The 19,702-nt window shown below is 39.6% G+C and overlaps 1 protein-coding gene across 3 annotated transcripts in view; it reads left to right on the forward strand.

Annotated features, from left to right (window-relative positions):
• The window catches only part of Htr4 (5-hydroxytryptamine receptor 4), a 185,051-nt gene that overhangs the window by 126,357 nt on the left and 38,992 nt on the right, over positions 1 to 19,702 (forward strand). The window contains exon 7 of one of the 3 annotated variants that reach the window (NM_012853.2): positions 15,979 to 18,634. The exons of 1 other annotated variant lie outside the window; for it this stretch is intronic. In NM_012853.2, coding sequence (NP_036985.2) covers positions 15,979 to 16,069 — 91 coding nt within the window. In that variant the 3' untranslated portion in view covers positions 16,070 to 18,634. Of the gene's footprint in view, positions 1 to 15,978; positions 19,361 to 19,702 lie in introns of those variants that run through there. One more of the 3 variants, XM_017600859.3, reaches the window with a different exon arrangement.

Raw genomic sequence — 19,702 nt, forward strand, 5'->3', positions numbered from 1 at the left:
TTCATCCCTCTCTTAGCAGCCACAAATTACCTATAGCTCTTTATCTAGGGATAGATGACTGGCAGCGTTCCTATGATCTCCTTCTCAAAGTATTCGCTGTTGGTATATAAAATGGCTACTGATTTTTTTTTTATTCGCAAGTTGATTTTGAATCATCACCACTTTGTTGAAAGTGTTAATCACTTCTACAAGTTTCTCATGGAAGCTTTCCTTTATAACATTATATCATATGCAAATAAGGATAATTTGACTTCTTCCTTTCCTGTTTTTAACCTTTTAATTTCCTTTTCTTATTGCTCTAGCTAAGTGCTTCAAGTGTTCTATTGAAAATCGGGAGGACAGTGGAAACCATCTCTTGTTCTTGATTTTTCTGATTTAGCTTTGAGTTTTTCTCCATTTAAAATGATGTTGATGGTGTGTTTGTCACAGCGTTTATTATGGTGAGGTGTCTTCTCTTCAGTTCTTCTCTCTCTAGAACTTATGAAGGAATTTGGATTTTGTCAAAGGCTTTTTCTGTAGCTATTGAAATGATTATGTGGTTTTTGTATTGTGAAGATTGTTTATATGATTTATTGACTTACATAAGTTGAATATCGTTGAGTCTTGGAGACAGAGCCAACTTGATTGTGGTGGGCGTTCTTTGTGATATGTGCCTGCATTCAGCTTGCATTTTATTGGGGACATTTCTAATCTATGTTGATCAATGATATTTTCTTTCTTTCCTCCTTCTCTTCCTCTTCTTCCTCCTCCTTCCTCTTTTATTCGGTCTTCACCTGGTTTTAATATTAGAGTGATACTTCATAGAAAGAAATTTGAAAGTTATCCCTCTGTTTCAACATTTTAGTTATTTAAGAAATATTAACTATAGCTCTTCTTTAAAAGTCAGCTAAAACTCTGTTGTGCATCCATCTGGCTGAGGCTTTTTTTTAATTTAAAGCTTTGTAAAAATTAATTTTTATTACTGTTTTGATTTCCCATTTATTGTGGATCTCTTTAAGTTGTTGATTGTTTCTTGACTTAACTGTAGTATAGTAGTTTCTATGAATCTAAAAGTTAGCCCATTTCTTTTTGGACTCTTAAAGTAATAGAGAATAGGTTTTTAAAGTCTTCCCTTACAATATTCTGAGTTTCTTTGGCGTCCATTGTGAAGTTTTCTTATCATCCCGATACTCTTTATTTAGACCATCACTTTTTTCCTAACTGAGTCAAGGCTCTGTCAATCTTGTTTATCTCCTCAAAATGCCAGTTCATAGATTCACAGATTCTTTGTATTGTTTTATTCCTTTCTATTTAATTAATTTTGCTTTGATTTTTATTTAATTATTCATTTTCCTACCTTTATATAGCAGAATAATTAAGTATTATCCTAAAAGTACACCCTTTGAGACAGAATTTTACATAGCTGTTATATGACAAAACTTTTTCTGAGTAAAAGCAACACACATCTATTAACCCCAGATTATGAACCCATGACAACCAAAGTCTGGATACTACCAAAATCCAACTTGGTGAATCAATGAATTTTACTGGGGTTAATTATAGGAAAATGGGTGAAGGGTTACAGGAACAGAAGTTACTCAAGGACAGTTCCATCACCAAACCTACCCCAGCATAGATGACAGCTCACAAAATCTGGGAATCTGGAGTACACTGCACAGCCTGCCGGCAGCTCAACACTTTGGAGAATCAGTTGCTCTAAACCTTCCAGGCAGCTCAGCTGGTTTCTGCTAGACTGGTCTTAAACTCTTCCTTGTAGCTTGGCTTACGTGAGAGTTATTGCCATCAGTCTTTATTGTTTACACTTGAGAAGGAGAAGCCTAGTTAATCTGCTCAGTTTCAGTGACTTCCTGAAGTTGTTTTTAGTTGTTTACCATCTGTCTTAAAGCCCTCTTGCAGGATGGAATATTTCAATCTCTAAGGAAAATGCTATACAATGGCCCAGGTTGGCCTTAAACTTACTATGTAGCCAATGATGACCTTGAATTTCTGGTTTCTTGCCCCTGATTCCCACACGCTGGGATTACTCGTGTGATCCATTGTGCTTGGCTAAGATTCACCTTTATGTTGTTCAGAACTAGTTTCCAGTGTAAATGTAGTGGCAGTTATATTTGCAGAAGCACTGCAATTATATAAACTGTACTTTGCAGCTCATATATGCTTATTTTTTAACAGAACACAGCTCAAAAGTAGCTCAACTTTTTATATCACTTCTTGATATATATGCATTCTCAATAAGTCCAGTAAACATTTATCAAACATTTCACAATATTGACAGCAAAGATTTAAACCCAGTGCTTGATCTCTTTGGGGTCTCACTGGTTCCGGAAACCAGAAAGCTGACCCCACCAAAATCTTAACAAGAAGTAGCTTCTCAGAAAATAAAGGGTCTGTTGACATCATACCAGGAAAGCACTGAAGGAAACTTCCAAAGACATCTACTTACCTTGTCAAAACTTGGGGCTTGGTGCAAGTTAGAATTCACTGCAGAATATGCCCACCCTTCAGAAATTTATTCATGAAATGGCTGAAGATTGTTTCCAAGATAACCACTTTTGGACCAATATGCTAGATAAACCCTATTCTTTTCACTGTGGCATAGAACACATTGCCACCTCTGACTTGACACAGATGGTGAGCTTTGACACAGAGCCCCAAAAATCCCAACCAATGTAACATGATAGACGCAGATGCCGGAATTTGGTAGACCATGGCCTCAGTCATGTGCTTCTTGCCATTTAATGTCCACATGACCTGGAATATATCACTAAACGTTTCTGGGTTTGTTTCCTCATTTGTAAAGTCAGGATATTAGACCCTTCTCCAAACGACTTTGTAACATTGCACATGTATAGAGCTAAGCCCAACCCCTCTTGTATAGAAAGCATTCAATAAATGGGGGTATCATTATAATTGTATATACAACATCGTCCACATCTTCATTAAACACCTTTGTCTAATTCTCTGATAAGTGTCTCCAAGGAATGAATTAATAAGTAGTGTTTCTTAAATAGGAAAGGTGGAGTTTCCTCTGCTAAAATAAAAGCCAGGAATTAATTAAATATGCTGCTCCTTATAAGTAATTGTTTAACCAGCATGAGATAAGATTTAGTCACTGAGTTCACTGTGCCCTGTGCTGAACAATTGCATATTTAATATTGAATGTCTTCTGGTTGTTCAATCACCTGTTGGCATTTCGTTGACCTTACATGAAGCATGTTAATCGTGTCAAACAGGCTGAGCACCTTCTGTGTGTATTGGGTTTTTTCCTTGTTTACATTACAAGTGTGCTTACCCTCAGGGTACCAGAGTTCTGGGTAGCAGCCTTCTGAGATGGATGTCAACAATGAACAGGGGTTGTATATGACATTTGTGTGCAGGGCAAGCCCAAGACAACTATTATCTTGGGCATCTTCAAATTTCCAAACTGAAGGAAGCATCCAAGGTCAAAAATGGACACAGTTTGCCATGGTGTTCTGGTTTTGAATCCTGACTGCACATTAGAGATACCTGGGAGCTTTGAAACACTACCCAAGAGTGGGTTTTGCATGTGCAAGATGCTAGCATGACTGACCTGGGTAAGGAGCAAAAATCTAAAGTTTTTAAGAGTTCTAACATGCGGTAGGGTGGAAAACCACTTGTGAAATACAGAAATCAGGAGGGATTTCTACATTTTATTTATCACCAATCAGCCATTCTCCTGCCTCCACACCAGTAAAATGAGGAAGTAGAACTAGATAATACCCGAGGATCAAATCTAGATCCATTTCTTAAGAACTGAGATAATATGCATGTAAACCACGAGGGCTCAGTAGTACAATTCTGTTTACTGGGGGATTGGTAATATACATGTTCTTAAAGCTGGAGTTTGCTATAGACAGTTCACAGGCAGAGGTTAGGAATGATGCTAAACTCACAGCACACAGGGAAGCCCCCTATAGGAAGAACTCTGTGGCCCTGAAGTGCTAGATTATCCTAAAATAGAAAGTTCTTTAAACTTTGGGTTTCACCACAGAGAAACTTCTTGTCCTTGCTAGGAGACAGCTGGAGAGCTCTTGAATAACACTAGAGGTACAGCACCTGTAGTGCTGACATTTCCCAACCGTGCCGTCTCAAGACAAGGAAAAAGAAGCCTGTGGAAGGTGACTGAGATTTCTTCTGGTATATCTGTGCTTAGGTATTGGCAGCCACCTGCAGATAAGCTTCCTACAAGGCAGGCTCTCTGCACTTGTTCCCTTACACCATGTACTTGGCAAAGACACAGCCCTCTCAATTTAGTCAGAGCAGCTGCTCAGGAAGGGATTGCCTCCAAAGCACACTATGAAACCCACTGAGAAACTAGAGTCTCGTGTAAATGTGTGTTTAGCCCACAGTAGAGTGGCATAGGTCTCTGGTCCATTGAATTGATAGAAGCTTCATCTTATGCAGGGACTTAATAAACTAGAATGTGCTCAAAAGAAGGCTGATACTATGATTTTTTTCCTGTGGGAAAATTCATTGTGTCCAAAGAACAGAGAAGTCTGTCTACAGAACAAAAGATTCAGATCATAAACTTTGTTTTTATATATTTGAGGGACTACTATGGGAAAAGGGGACATCTGGTCTGTTTTTAATGGTTTGGAGTTTTAAGAATATGTGTTCGATCAGAGTGTGGAATTGATAACTTTGATTAGAGTGCTTCTGTCAAGCAGAAGGAAACAACTGGATGACCACTTAGCAGTGTCAGATGAGGGTCAAGTCACCGGAACTAACATGTGATCATTTATCAGAGTTTCTGAGGAAGTGGGGGTGGGGGGAGTTGAATGAAACAGTCTCAGACCGTTTTCTTCCTACAGTACAGTGATATGCAGGAAAAAGCACAGCCCACTTCAGCTGCTGTGTTCAGCTAAGGCTGGAGAAGAGCTGAAGAAATGTTCCGTGACTAGAGATGTATTGCAGTTGATATAATGTTTCAGGGCTATTCGGCTTTTCCTTAGTGGTCCATCTTGGGATATTGCGATGGTTTGTATATGCTCAGTCCAGGGAGTGACACTCTTAGAAGGTGTGGACCTGTTGGAGTAGGTGTGACTTTGTTGGAATAGGTGTGTCACTGTGGGTGTAGGCTTTAAGATTCTCATCCTAGCTGCCTGGAAGTCAGTATTCTGCTGGCAGCCTTCAGAAGAAGATGTAGAAATCTCAGCTCCTCCTGCACCATGCCTTCCTGGATGCTGCCATGTTCCCACCTTGATAATGGACTGAACCTCTGAACCTGTAAACCAGCCCCAATTAAATGTTGTCCTTTATAAGAGTTGCCTTGGTCATGGTGTCTGTTTACAGCAGTAAAACCCTAAGACAGGTTAGAACCTAATGAAAAATTACAACTTTCAGACTTTTTTGAGGGAGAAATTCATTCCTGAGTTTAATAGCATACAACTATTGGATGCCTGAGATTGCGTTTGAGGAAAACCTTGGTCAAATCCACAGATCTGGATACATTTCTGCACCTCTTCTTCATGGCTATTATTGGCTGTCTACCAGATAATATTTAATGGCTTATATGCAAATCATTGAGCTAAATGCATTATATGTGTTGTCACATTGAGTTCTTAATCATCTCTGGGCAGGCTTTACTCTTCCCAATTTACTGAAAGGGGAATATATTCAAAGAAATCAACTGATGGCTTGGTTCTTGGAACTAAGCCACTGGGAGATGTTCAGCATCCAAACTATGTCACCAAACAGGGCAGGATCTCTTCTACAATGATTAGCTGTCTAGTTCAACTCCCAACACATGGTATCTCAGTATTATCGAAGGCCAGGAATTCTACAGCTTGAACAGCCCTCATTGTTGCAAAGTTCAGTTAAATTTTACTTTCCTGTATCATGGCATAATATAAGACATGAATCTTATGGGTGGAACTGGTCCTAGAATTACAACTTACTAGCTTTCAAATTTGTTTTTCAGGTTTACAAACCATTTCGCTCAAATTGATTCTTATTCAAAAGTGTGGCAACACAAAACAAAACTGGATTAAAGGAGGTGCTAGTATAGGGATATATGCAAGTAACCATGACCATTGCTCCATCACACTAATGTCTACAATGACTCTCCCATAATGGGACTTGATAAAGTCCTATATAAAATTTACCTGAGCTATGCTACTGAACCCCGTGTGTTATAGACAAGAAAATAGGAGGCTCAAACACTAGGAGTCAATAGAGGAAAGAAAGAAAGTTCAGATCTTGGGTTCAGAACTCAGGGTCAATTTCTCTCTAACTCGTTGGTTCATCCATTCACTCGCCCGCCATCTTGCTATTACATTCCTAGTAGAGTTACAAACAACATCCTTGTAGGTAGAGATTCAGCAAAGATGCACAAAGACAAGATACCTTCTAGAAAGGTGTCTCGGCATTCACAGCTTCTCGCTTACTTCTGATGGCTCCAGTCCTGCTCCTGGATGCCACACCCAAAACTACAACAAATTACTCAGAGCATCCTGGGAAGCCTCTGTAGTCAATACAGTGTTTTCACAACTTTCCAAAAGGTTTGAATATAAAGCTCACCACACATTTTGGTAATCCTAGGAGATTTTTTTCCCTTCACAACACAGTATTCTATAGGTTTTTCTACCTTTTTCCCCTTTTGGAACGATGTATAGTATAGCTTAGAAAGAGACTCTGTTTTGCATTTTATCATCTAGGAGGATGGTGGGTCACTCAGACATATAAGATTTAAACTGCACATGCCAGCTGAATTGGGCTGTGACAGAATAAGCTTAAGCTGTGTGGTGTGATTTGCAGGGAGCTGAAGGTGGAAAGACACACAGGCCCTGCTAGGTCTGACTCAATTTTGTTTTCTTGCTCATTTCTTACACTGCAGCCATGTTCCTCCTCTTCCTGTGGTAGGTGTATAAGCTTGGTGAGCTTTCTCTAAATCATTGGTGGGTTTTCCTACCACTGGCCTACTTGGGCTACCTTGACTGTTGTCTCAATTTCCTTCCTGGTACAACATTAATCTTTCCTCCAAGAACAGTTCCAATATGAGCTCTCTAAACTTCTCTGCTCCCAGCTCCTGATCTCTGATCAATAATTAATTACTTTTTTCCTGCGGACTCTCTTTCGCTTGTTTCTCCTTTCTTGTGGAAGCTCAGCATACCCCAGGATCTTCTTTGTGTACCTTTTATACTTTCAACCACCCGCCCTGCTTCACATGAGCAATGACTAGGGGTCTAGGGGGTCTGTTGAGGGACAGTACACACTTAGTGGTGCTGACTTGATGAAGTTCTCCAGTTCTACCTGGGCCTAGTTAGTAGGCCTCATCCTTTTGCCAAAACATGAAGACCAATGTGCTGGAATTCTTCGATGATTTTATGAGGCACCCATGATTTACCTAGTACAATAATAAAGACAGCAAATAAAGGTTCCTTTTACTATGAATCTCAATTTTAAATGCATGTTCTTCTAGATCCATTTAGGTTTTCTTCTATTTGAAAAGAGTCAGCAAGAAACAAAAACAACAACAAAACCAAATAAACACGGGCACATATTGACCTGCACAAAGACTCAGACTTCTATTTATAAATCATGGTAGACAATGCTAATAATGTTATTTATCCCTGCTTCTTCCCATTCATCTTATCACCACCCCCTAGTTCGAGTTCCCATTGTTCTATTAGCCTTATAAGTAAGAGAGAAACAAATGAATAGCTAAATGAATAAATAAATAAACTGGCCATAAATGCTGTTAAGAATTCAGGGAAAGGAGAACCCTTATTTACTGTAGTGTGGGCTTGCAAGCTGGTACAACCACCATGGAAATCATTGTGGAGAATCCTTAGAAAGTTAAAAGTGCACCTTCCACATCACCCAACTATACCACTTTTTGCTATCTACCCAAAGGAATCAATATAATACTACAAAGATACTTGCTTCAACATGTTCATTGTCTTTCTGTTTACAGTAGCTCAGAAACTAAAACTAAACGTGGTACATACGCACAATGAGATTCTGTTCAGCTGTAAAAACAAATCATGAAAGTGAATGAATGGAACTGGAAAACACTACACTGAGCGATGTAACTCAGACCCAAAAATTCAAGTGCCCCATGTTCTCTCTGTTTCTGGATCTGAGCTCTGACTCTTTAATTTGAGTATATAACCAAAGTATACAGAGAAATCAGAAAAGTAGAAAAGGCCCATTGGTGGGGAATGTTTCTATAAGGGGAAATAATAGGAGATTAAGTATAGGAGATTAAGTATGGTTTTCATTATTATTGCTTGTTTAATTATTGTGTTTCCTTACAACTTATTTGTTTGCTCTCTCATTTGCATGATTTGGTCACCAGGCCTTTTTGTTATCCTTGTCATACAAACAATAAATGGCCCTTTTTAGCTTTTCTCACAGGGATATTTTGTACCTTATTTCATTTTATCCGTTCTGACCATGTTTAGAGCATCACTGACTGCCTCAGACATTCGGCTGTGGTCCTTCTGACTCATATTTTCTCTCTACTACCCACAAGACTGCATCACTAAGCTGTCTCATAGATATTAATAGAAGAGTTTAGTACTCACTTGTTCAAAGGACCTCGTATTCTTCTGTATGTAAAAATCAGTTGCCAGTAATTTTTTAAGTGCAAAATTCTTTCCTCACCTAAACTCTGCCCTCCACTGTCAGTGGGCTGGTGGGAAACCCTGAACTCTGTTTGTTGCATGTACATAATCATCATACACATAGTCCAGAAGCCTTTGGCAAAGATGACTTAAGTAACATTATATGTCTCCATTACCATTCTTCTCCCCTTTTATAACTACTATAAGTCTATTTATTAGCTTTTAATATCAAGCTTCTTGGCAAAATTCTTTCCCAAACAAAAATGACTCCCATGTTCCCCATTGGAGAGAACTTAATTTCAAGAAAGAGCTTGAGAGTCAGAATTAGGAAGAAGTATCAATTTATGGTCTGGAATCCACAGGTATTACTTTTCTATTGTGGTAATAAAACACCATCACCAAGATAACATATAAAAGGAAAGGTTTATTTGGAGCTTACGGATCCAAAGGGCTAAGACTTCATGGTCATCATGGTAGGGAGCATGCAGAAGACAGGCACGGTGCTGGAACAACAGCTGAAATTTTCCATCTTGGCCCACAAACAGAACAGCAGAGAGAGCTCACATGGTGTGAGACTTTTGAAACTAATAAGTCCATCTCCAGTGACATCCTTCCTCCTAATCTTCCCCAAACATCCACCAACTGGAGAACAATTATTTAAACACATGAGCATATGGGGGCCATTTCATTCCAACTACCACGTTCTGCTCCCACCCATAAGGTCATGGCCATATCATAAGGCAAAATGTATTTACTCCAGTTTCAAAGTCCCCATAGTCTTTTCGCACCTCAACATTATTTTAAAGCCCAAAGTCTCTTTTGAGACTTCTGGCAACCTTTTAATTTGTTAACCCCCTGTTAAATCAAAAAGCAAATTCCATTCTTCCAACATACATTCTATCATCCCAAAAGGAAAGCAGGAGGCATAGTGAAGAAATGCTGGACCAAAGACCAAACAACATTAAGGAAAATGTATCTAGTGTCAAGGGGCTGCAATGACTCCATCCTTATGGTTTTACTGCCTGTAAAATATATTACAGTCTTGGGATAGTCCCAACCCTGCTTGCAGCTCTCCTTAGCCAACATCCCATGACTTTAGAACTTTTAACATATTGGATTCTTCAATGCAATCCAGGCTTTGTTTTCACAGTGTCACAAAAAGGTCTTTCAGGGTCTCTTACACTCTATGACCTTTCATTCAGGGAATGCCCTGCCACACATCGCCTGGCTTCAGTTTTTCTCCTTAACCACAGAGGAAGATTCCACTACTCTTTTATGTGAGTATCCTTCATAACTCTAAAACAAGATCCATGTGAGTATCTGCCAGATCTGGCTGCCCATTTGGGATGAAGCCTGGCCAGAAGTAGAATATTCCTTCAACCCCTTTCTTTCACAAGCAGGAGTTTAGCTGGGTGGCGTCTTTCTCTGAGGGCACACTTCCTTTTATCACATTGAGAATCAGGCTTCTCCTTAATCTCCTTGTTTCTTCTTGCACAAGCCTTGGCTCCAGCATGACATTTCCTAGTCCTCTTTTTCTCTTCAAACTGTGTATTTTACGTCCTGCTTGGCCCACTGTTCTCTTTCATTGCAGCTCTACATAAGAGTGATTACTAATAACCATGCAACAGAGTCAGCATTAGGCTGTATTGAAGTCTCTTCCAAATTGTAAATTAGTTCGTTATTTTTCAATTTAGTTCCAGGGCAATTCTTGGGACAAGGGTAAAACAGAGGCTAAAATATCATAGTAATGGCCTGTACCCCAGTTGTTGTTAAAGTTCTTGCTTCCTTCTGAAACTTCTCAAGCTGGACCTCCACAAGCCATATAGCTCTTAGCAATGTCTTCCAGGCTCCTATTAGGCTGCCCCATTCAAGCCTGATGATAGCACTCAACCACTTTTCTAGTTCAAAGTCCCAAAGTCTTCCAGAATCTTCCAAACCCGTCATGGCCAGATCTGCCAGAGCAATAGCCCATCCCCATGTGCCAATTTCTGTAGTAGCTACTTTTCTTTTGCTGTGATAAAACACCATGACCAAGGTAGCCTATAGAAAGGGAAGGTTTGGTGTAGCTTACCTCTAGTGGGATAAGGGTTTATCACCATTGTGGCAAGGAGCATGGCAGCGGGCAAGCAGGCCTGGCGTTAGAACAGAAGCTGAGCGCTCGCATCTTCATCCACAGAAAGGAAGTAGAAAGATAACGTGAAAGGGTATGAGTGGGTTGGGGATTTAGCTCAGTAGTAGAGCACTTGCCTAGCAAGTACAAGGTCCTGGGTTCAGTCCTCAGCTCCAAAGAAAAAGAAAAAAGGAAAGGGTATGAGTCTTTTGAAATCTGAAAGCATGTTCCCAGTGACATACTTCTTCCAATACGTGTGCACCTCCTAAGCCTCCACAAGCAGCCACCAAGTGGAGACCAAACATCCAAACACATGAGTCTATGAAGAACATGTCAATCAAACAAACCACCACACCAACCATCGATCCAGATCTACTTTATATTTCCCTCCTCCTATCAAATGGAAATAAATATTCAGTACATTCCTTCCTTATAGATTTGTGCTGAAGACTAAACATGGAGGAAGATGAAAATGTGCCATCCATTATAAAGAGGCTTTGCCAGTTCATAAGGCAAAACCCTGCATTTTCAAACTGACCCGTTAGAATATTGGAGAAAATTTATTGTTAATGATGTTTTGTATCAGGGACTTTGCATAGCTCTGGCAATGTTCATGGCGATGTCTGTGTTTGAGGACAGTCGGTCATAGTCTCACTGTATTTTGAACCCTACCCCACACCCTTCTACTTAACAGCTTTGGAGAGTGAATCTGCAGCTCAGAAACTGAGGACTTTTCAATTCTTTGACACAAAAGACAAATTAACTTCCCTGTGTTTCCAGAAAATCCTCTTCCCTCTAAGTGGAATATAAAGTATCAAATGCTAACAATAGGATATTAAAAGCCAGATTTGAAGCAATTACCCACAGCTTTGCAGAACAGTCCCACACACAACTGCTACCCAATCAGAAGGCCCATGTCTGTCACCCACCTTCTCTGCGACTCATGGAATCAGAATGTCAGAGCTGCAAAGGATCTTATGGATTATTCTCCTCCTACTCACTTAACAAATGGGGGAAATGAGACAGAGAAATAGTTCTGTGCTGTTAGGGGCATACCCTGGCAGACTAACATCGCATTAGAGCTCCAGGTGTGCTGATTTCTGTTCTTATTGCTGCACTTTGCTCCTGCTCCTGACTTTGGCTGGCAGAAAAGTGCATTCCTGGGATGGCAAAACAGTGCACACTCAGTGTCATCTTCTATAACAAATACCACCTTTTCGGGTGTAATATAATCTTCCATAAATTTTTATCTCATGTAAAAACCTTCAGGCAAATTGCAGTAAAGTATTAACTGTTCATTGTGCTGGTATAATATCATAAGTTGAGATTATTCCAGACGAGTGACATCATCGTACCACCCCTTTCCTATTCTAAAGTCCTCTACTGCCTTTGCTACTGCAGAGAGGAAATGATTGTATCTTCCATGGAATTAGATGCTCAGCCATTATGAAGGCTTGGCCAATGGCATATGAGCAATCCTTTCTTCCTTCTCTTCTTCCTCGTATTCACATTTTAAAAAAGTCTTTGTAGATATATCAACAGATGAGATAAAAATGTAGGGTAATCATGTTAGGGCATATGTTGCACTGTCTAAAGAGTTAATGGCATTTAGAAATTATAGAAGGACATATAACTGAGAATGAATCTGAATCCCAAGTGTGTTCAGAGAAGCTGGCAGTCTCAGAAATAGTTTTATGTTACTATGTTGGGAATAACGGATGCATATTCTCTACAATAAGAGAAGACACTAACTGAAAAGAAGAGAACATTATGGAGACATTGCTGTCTAGATTAATGAAAAGCCATGCATATGTCCAAGCAAAATATACAAAATTCTCATGTCTTGAAAATTGACTGGCAGTATCACCAAATGGCTCTCTGGCAACACAGGTGAAACAGTGGAAGAGTGGACATCAGTAAGCAAAACCCAGTTTTTCAAAAAAGACTCTAGAAATTACAAATGTGTGGTGTAAAGTAGACTTCACTAGAATTCCAAGACATTCATTGTATAAATGAACAAAAATAACTCAATGTAAGATGTGAGCATATCCTAATAGAATAGTTTTGGTGAAACACTTTAACATATCACCAGGCAAAGCCTGACAGGATGAGGCCATGCTTAAGCATGTTAAGGCATGTTAAGCATGCTTATAGCATGGTGTACTGTTATACTTTGTCTGCCCTGCTGTGCACTTTCCCTTGGCAGAAAACAAGACTCAGATAGTGCCTACTACAGGTTATCTATGTTCTTAGAAAACATTTGAAATGTTGAAATTCTTATAGCATGAACTCAAGTGGGAAAATTACTACCAGGCCCATAAGATAAAGTGTAACTGAGATAAATGTTCTTCATTTTGACTCAAATACATGGTAATATATAATAATGTAATAACACAATTATTACAGATTAGACTCATCAGAACTTCAAGTACAGACACCACCTTAGAGCGAAAGACATAAAAAAATTCTAGCGAATAGGACCAGCAAGGAGCTGGTCTTGCTATTCTAATAGCTGGAAAAAGTGGACTTCAGCCAAAGTTAATCAGAAGACCAATGATACCAATTCTAATTAATGTAATTACTAACCACATACACAGCAAACTCCCACTCACTTAATTTTATAAAAAGCATCCTCCTGTAAAGTTAAAAATTAACCACAACACAGCAGTGGTGGGTGATTTCAATACCCTCCTTTCTCCAGATCATCTGGACGAAAATTAACAGAGAAACAGAAGAATTAAATGACAGCAAAGATCGAATGTCTCTACCCAAACAACAAAGAATATACTTTCTACTCAATGGCCTATGAACTGGATGACATGATTTGGACACAAAACAAATCTCAAAAAAAAAAAAAAACAGAAAAAAATGGAGAAATGTTATGTTGTCTATATCACCACAATGCAATAAAGCTGGAAATCCAAAGGAAAAGAATCTCTAGAAATTCCATGTATCTGTGGAGATTCTGTTATAACACCAGAAAGAGAACAAATAAATGATTTAATGACAAATTCAAGAATTTGGAAAGCAAGAATAAACCAAACCTACATCTAGTTAATGGGAAGAAAAAAAAACCTTAAAACATGACAGAAATTAATAAAATAGAAATAGACCAATACAAGGAATTAACAAATCTATGAGTTGGTTCTCTGAAAAGATAAAATTGACCATGAACTAGAAGAAAGAGGAGATGACCCAAAACATCAGAATTAAAGATAAACACTACAATAAACACCAAGGAAATTTAGAATATTATTAGATAATACATTAAAAACCTATACTCCTTTAAGCTAGAAAACTTAAAAGAAACAGGTTAACATCTAGATTTATCTAGCATAGAACTGGAACCAAGAAGGTATCAGCAAATTAAACAGAACCATAACAAATAAGGAGATTAATGTGAGATCTCACATTAAAAAGTCCAGATTCTGATTGATTCACAGCAGAATTCTACCAGACTTTCAATAAAGAACTACAACTGATATTTTTCAAATTAAAAGAAAGTATTTCCAAATGCTTCCTGTTATTACTATAACTCCAAAACCTATACGCCAATATTTCTGATGAGCATGGATAGAAAAACTCCTGATAAAATATTTTCAAACTAAATACAGGTATATGTCAAGAAAGATTAGCCATTGTAGTCAAGTTGGCTTCATCCTACAGATACAGCTATAGCTGAACACATACAAATCAATAAATGCAGTCCTACGCATTGACATTGCAAAAATCACATGATCATCCTGATAGCAACAGAAAAGAACTTTGACACAATCCAACATGCCTTCATGATTAAAACGTCCTAGAAATGGTTGAATTGAAGGAAACATACCTCAACATAAGAAGACCTGTATATGGCAAACATATGGCCAACATGACCCAACTGGTAAATAACTCAAAGCCATCCTATTAAAGTCAGGAACAAGAGAGGGCTTCCACTGTTCCCACTCCTTTTTCAACAGTACTTGAAGTACTAGCTACAGCAATGTGAGAAGGGAAAGAAATTAAAGGGATAAAATCAGGAAACATATATGTCCATATGTATTGAGAACAAAGTCATTGTTAGTCGATCGTGTAGGGGGAGGAGCTGATGACTAAAATTTGGTCCCCTAATTGTTTCTTGACTATGTCAATAAAGACCTTGGAAGCTAATCATCGGGAGAAGGTGAAGAGGTGGGATTTCCAGGTCCCAGGAGGAAGACGAGGGAAAGATATAAAAGGCTTTTGTCTGGGGTTGGGGATTTAGCTCAGTGGTAGAGTGCTTAAGGCCCTGGGTTCGGTCCCCAGCTCTGAAAAATAGAAAAGAAAAAAAAAAGGCTTTTGTCTAGGATTTGGAGAGAGGAGCATGAGTCACGTAAGGTCTGGGGGCTACTAGAGCCATCACCAGCAGAGTTCTGATATAGGATAGCTGGTGAATTTAGAGCAATAGATTATTCACCCAGCAGTTGTGTTATCCAGAAGGCTTTAAAATATTAAGGCTGTCTGATGTTATCTATATGCAGCGACTCAGGTGGACAAGAAAAAGAGCATGACCTGGACAGTTGTTAAAGCATTGGTGCAGTTAGCCGCTGGGTGGTTGGTCAGTGTAGAGCAATCGCAGCTCCTGGCATTCCTGGGAAAAGCATGAGCTGCTGGCACTGGGCAAGGAACAAGCATGGGTTTTTAATAGCATATTAGCATTGATAGGAATGAGATCACTGAGAGTATGTCCGCATAAGCAAAATCAGGAGGGACCTAGAAATCCCACCTCTTTACCTTCTCCCAATGATTAGCTTCTGCAGTCTTTATTGACGTAGTCAAGAAACAATTAGGGAACCAGATTTTAGTCTTTATGTTGTGCTGCTTGTGCTTGAAGAGCTGGGCTCCTTTCAAGTGCTTTTTATTAAAGAGACATCACCAGAACGTGTCTTTATTTTGTTCATAGGACGGTGCTCATTATGGAATATGTTCTGGAAGATACAACATACAATAAGCTATTGGGCTGGGGAAGAGAAATCCTACCAGGAGAGATTAGAATTTTGGGTGGGTCTGGAATATAGGGAAGGCCTGTTGGGCAGAAGTGTTAGGAGGATACATTTGGGCTGAACATTATTAATTTTTAAATAGTTAAAGTCGTTCAGGAATAGTTATTGGCTAGTTTATTATTAGGAACTTTTAGTTTAGCAGCTAAGATGCAACCCATTTGCATGGCGCATGGAGGTGCCTGCTTTGGGTGTGCCTACCCGCCACCCCTTGACTCCATTCCAGTGCTTGAGCCTTTCTAATCTTCTTCTTCTCCAGGGATACAGTGGAATGTGGTGGCCAATGGGAGAGTCGGTGTCACCTCACAGCAACTTCTCCTTTGGTGGCTGCTCAGCCCAGTGATACGTAGGCCCCAGGACAATGACCTAGAAGACAGCTGTAGCTTGAAAAGAAGCCAGTCCTAAGCTGCTACTTCGGTGTATGTGGCTGCCCCTGGCACTTTGTTCTCCAAGGCTTTCCAAGAGCATGAGGCAATCCACCCTGGACTTCCCGCCACGATTCTAGCAGGCGGTATTAGAGGAAGTCAGGGGAGAGAAGGGCTTCCTCCTTAGCTTTCTGTTTCTCAACATTTTCTCTTCCTGGAGTCTCCACTCTTGCTTGGTGGTCTCTGAAGTCCACGACCCAGTCCCCTTGCTGTCTCCAGTCTGTCTTGTAAATGTTTACCGTGTTCGATTTTCAGTTTCCAAACATGCCTTCTTTGAAGTGTCATCTTACGGATACTGTCAAAACATGTGCCTGTCTTGATCACACTTCTTGCTTGGTCCTATTTACCATAGCTGTGTTTAAACTCTCTACCGTCCTTTCTCTGCTTTCTGCTGTGCACTTGGACCCTTTTGTCCCTTTGTCTAGGTGTAGACGTGCATCCTTTTGGCCAGTCCTGTGTCAACCATGGAGCTCTGTTTTCTTTTACCTGTGTTTAGTGCTAATGTCCTCTTGAGGACAAGCTCCACTCACTTGCCATTGGAGACACAGAAGAGAGATCTGTCAGTAGAAAATGGTCTCTGCAGAAACCCTGGAGGGAAGTCAAAGACAGTTTCCCCCAGTGCCAGGACCAGATCTATCTCATCTGAGAGATTTGATTTTCCTTTCAGCATAGATAGAACACCTAAAGAGCCTTAGGCGGGGCTGGTGTCATCATTAAGAGATGCTCAGATTTTCCTATGAGCTTGTGGTGAAACCCACAGTAGCAGCTCGAAACCTCAGACTATGGCTTTGCTGCTTCCAATGGACAGAACCAATGGATGCTCACCTTGTGGAGCCTTGATACCCTTGCTATCTTTCAGATGGAGAACTACAGAGTCCAGAAACGCTAGTAATGAAAAAAACAGTATCTGACTCCAAGTCAGAGGACCCAAATGTCAGCCCAGACCCTGCTTCTAAAATGCTGTGAGACCATGAACGATGTCTTTCCATCTATGAATTTCACTTTCTATGTTGCCAAACGAAACTTGGAGTAGGGGAGTCTTTAAGATTTCTTTCCATTTCTAAGACAATAGGATGCTGCTATAGCCTGCCATCTGCTACCTCGAAAACTCATGGCCTGCCTACCTGTTGGCATTGTTTCAAAGGAATGGCCCTACTGATTTGGGCATTCTAGACTTCTGACTTGGTCATCTGTGCCCTTACAGTGAACCTGGTGTCTTTTACTCAAAGCAGAGTCCATGGTTTGTCCCAACTACCAGAGAGAAAAGGTCCTCAGCAAGGGAAGCACCACTTCTCAGAAACAGGTGACAGTTCAGCTTTCACCTTGACTGTGGTTTGATTCCATTTCAGGACCATGCACTGCACCATTCTCTTAAGCTTCTCATGGAGTGGTACTTGCTATTCCTGTCAGCATTGACTTTCATTCTGGAACTGAACTTGGCAGGAAAAGAGACTTTGGAATGAGGAAGAGAAGATTGCCAAAACCAGTCAAATGCCAAAAAAGAATTCTCTGTTATGTGAAGACTTAAGTTCTCTTGAGCGCAAGCCTTAGCAAAAGGAAGTAGACCCTGAGAGAGAACTTCTATATGTTGCTGAGAAAAAAAAAAAAAAAAGATCTGCGCTAAGAAATATTGCATGCTGAGATGGTTCACGCCAAAACTGACCCAGTGAGTGGTTCTCACTGGAGGCCTCTTCTTGTCAACCATGAAGAGAGTTGCATTACCTTGCATACTGACTCTGTAGCAGGATCAGTCCACTTTGATTTGCAAGTGGTTGGTTCCCTGCCATGGATAGGTTCAGCCCTCATTTGGAGGCAAGCAGTGTTTTGAGGTTGGTTCTTCTCTAACACAAAAGATGAGAGGCAACCAATTTGCCTCAGCTGACCAAATGCCCAGCCTCTCAATGAACATAGTGGTGAGTGAGTGACTCAAGCACTGAGTCAATGATGGACTGACAAGTGGATGGAACTGAAAGCTGGATGGTGTGAGCCTCAGAAACGCTTCCGTGTACTCCATAACTGTTGATGGGGAGAGAAATTATGTTTATGGAAACATTTTACAAACCATAAAATGACAGCTCATATGCTTGTTATGATTATGGGTATTTTGAATTACTGTAGATGTGCTTAAGCTCTCAAGACCATTTTATTTTTCACTACAGAATGAGATCAGTTTAGAATGAGCTTTCTGTGTTAGAAACAAAACCCAAGAGCAGCCCTTGAGTACCAACATGCCCCTGGGTACTCCTCCTCGTTATTTGGTCCTCATTGATTACTCAGCACACATATTTCTACACCACCCTCCATTTAAATGATTTCTTTGTTCTCAGAGTGGTGAATAGAGAAAGAGACTGTGGGCAAGTTTTGGTAAAAATGACTCTAATTTTATATGCAATTTCATAATCTCATGAGCTAAGTTCATATACCTGTTTTTCATATAAAAATGTATCCAAAAATGTTCCCTGTCCATAAAATTAATTCCCACCTTATAAATAAGATATATACATAATATATCTTTATTTAATATATAACATATATTAAATTAAATGTGGATCAATGTATGAAAGGTCAGCTGACAAGAATGCTAAATAATTGGTTACTAAGTTACAGAACAAGGACAGACTCTGACATTTTCTGACTGAGGGTAGTCTGTGTAATCAGCTGTTGATTACAGCATAATGTTATTTTTTTCTAATACCTTCATTTTGTTTACAGTTTTTCCAAGCATAGTCACAAATGGGGCTACTTGTAACATTTATAGTTCAATGAAGCCACTTGTGTAATCAATCCAGTAAGTACATGTGTGTGTGCTGTTGGGAACATGAAGCTTAAATCTTATGATTTCAAGGGTTGATGAGCTCTGATGATGGTGTTATCTTTGGTGTCATGAACTGGTTGGCCATATATGTGGTTTATTGAAGCTGATAGTTTTAAGATATGAATAGCCACGATTATTATCTTGTTTCCATGCAAAGCATCTTTGGTTTTATGATAGATCCTTTTTGGACACAGCTTCCTGAAATATGTTCTTGGAACAATCAGGGACCTGCATAGGTTTTTTTTTTAACTGATAGATTATATTTATTGGTAAGGTTTGGACATATTACACATGTTTGTATGATTTCATCTGTACATATTTGAATAAGTTATACATTCAGACAAATCTTGTCATAAAAGAAATGATTGAGTTTTGAGTATGCAATAAAATGCCAAAGATCTCCCATGTGTGTTAGCGCTGTGGGGCTTCTCTCTAACCTCGGAACCAGGTCATCTCCTGGAAGCTACTGTCAACTGGAACTGTCTCTCCTCAATATCAGTTCTCTTTAAAATAAGCCCAGAAGCCCAGGTATCTCAAGAAATGTGATTCTGCCTGCCTGTCATCTTTATTAAGGCCTCAAGCACTAGGATAGATTTCTCTGACATAGTCATCCTGAATTCATACTATAGGGACACAGCTCAGACACACTAAAGACAGGACCTATAGGGAGTCCTTCACAGCAGTGTGACCGTGACTTATGCTTACATCCTGAATTGAAGTTATTAAGCATGTGCTGCCTCACT

Source organism: Rattus norvegicus, chromosome 18 (genome assembly GCF_036323735.1).
Source record: "Rattus norvegicus strain BN/NHsdMcwi chromosome 18, GRCr8, whole genome shotgun sequence".
Lineage (NCBI taxonomy): Eukaryota > Metazoa > Chordata > Mammalia > Rodentia > Muridae > Rattus > Rattus norvegicus.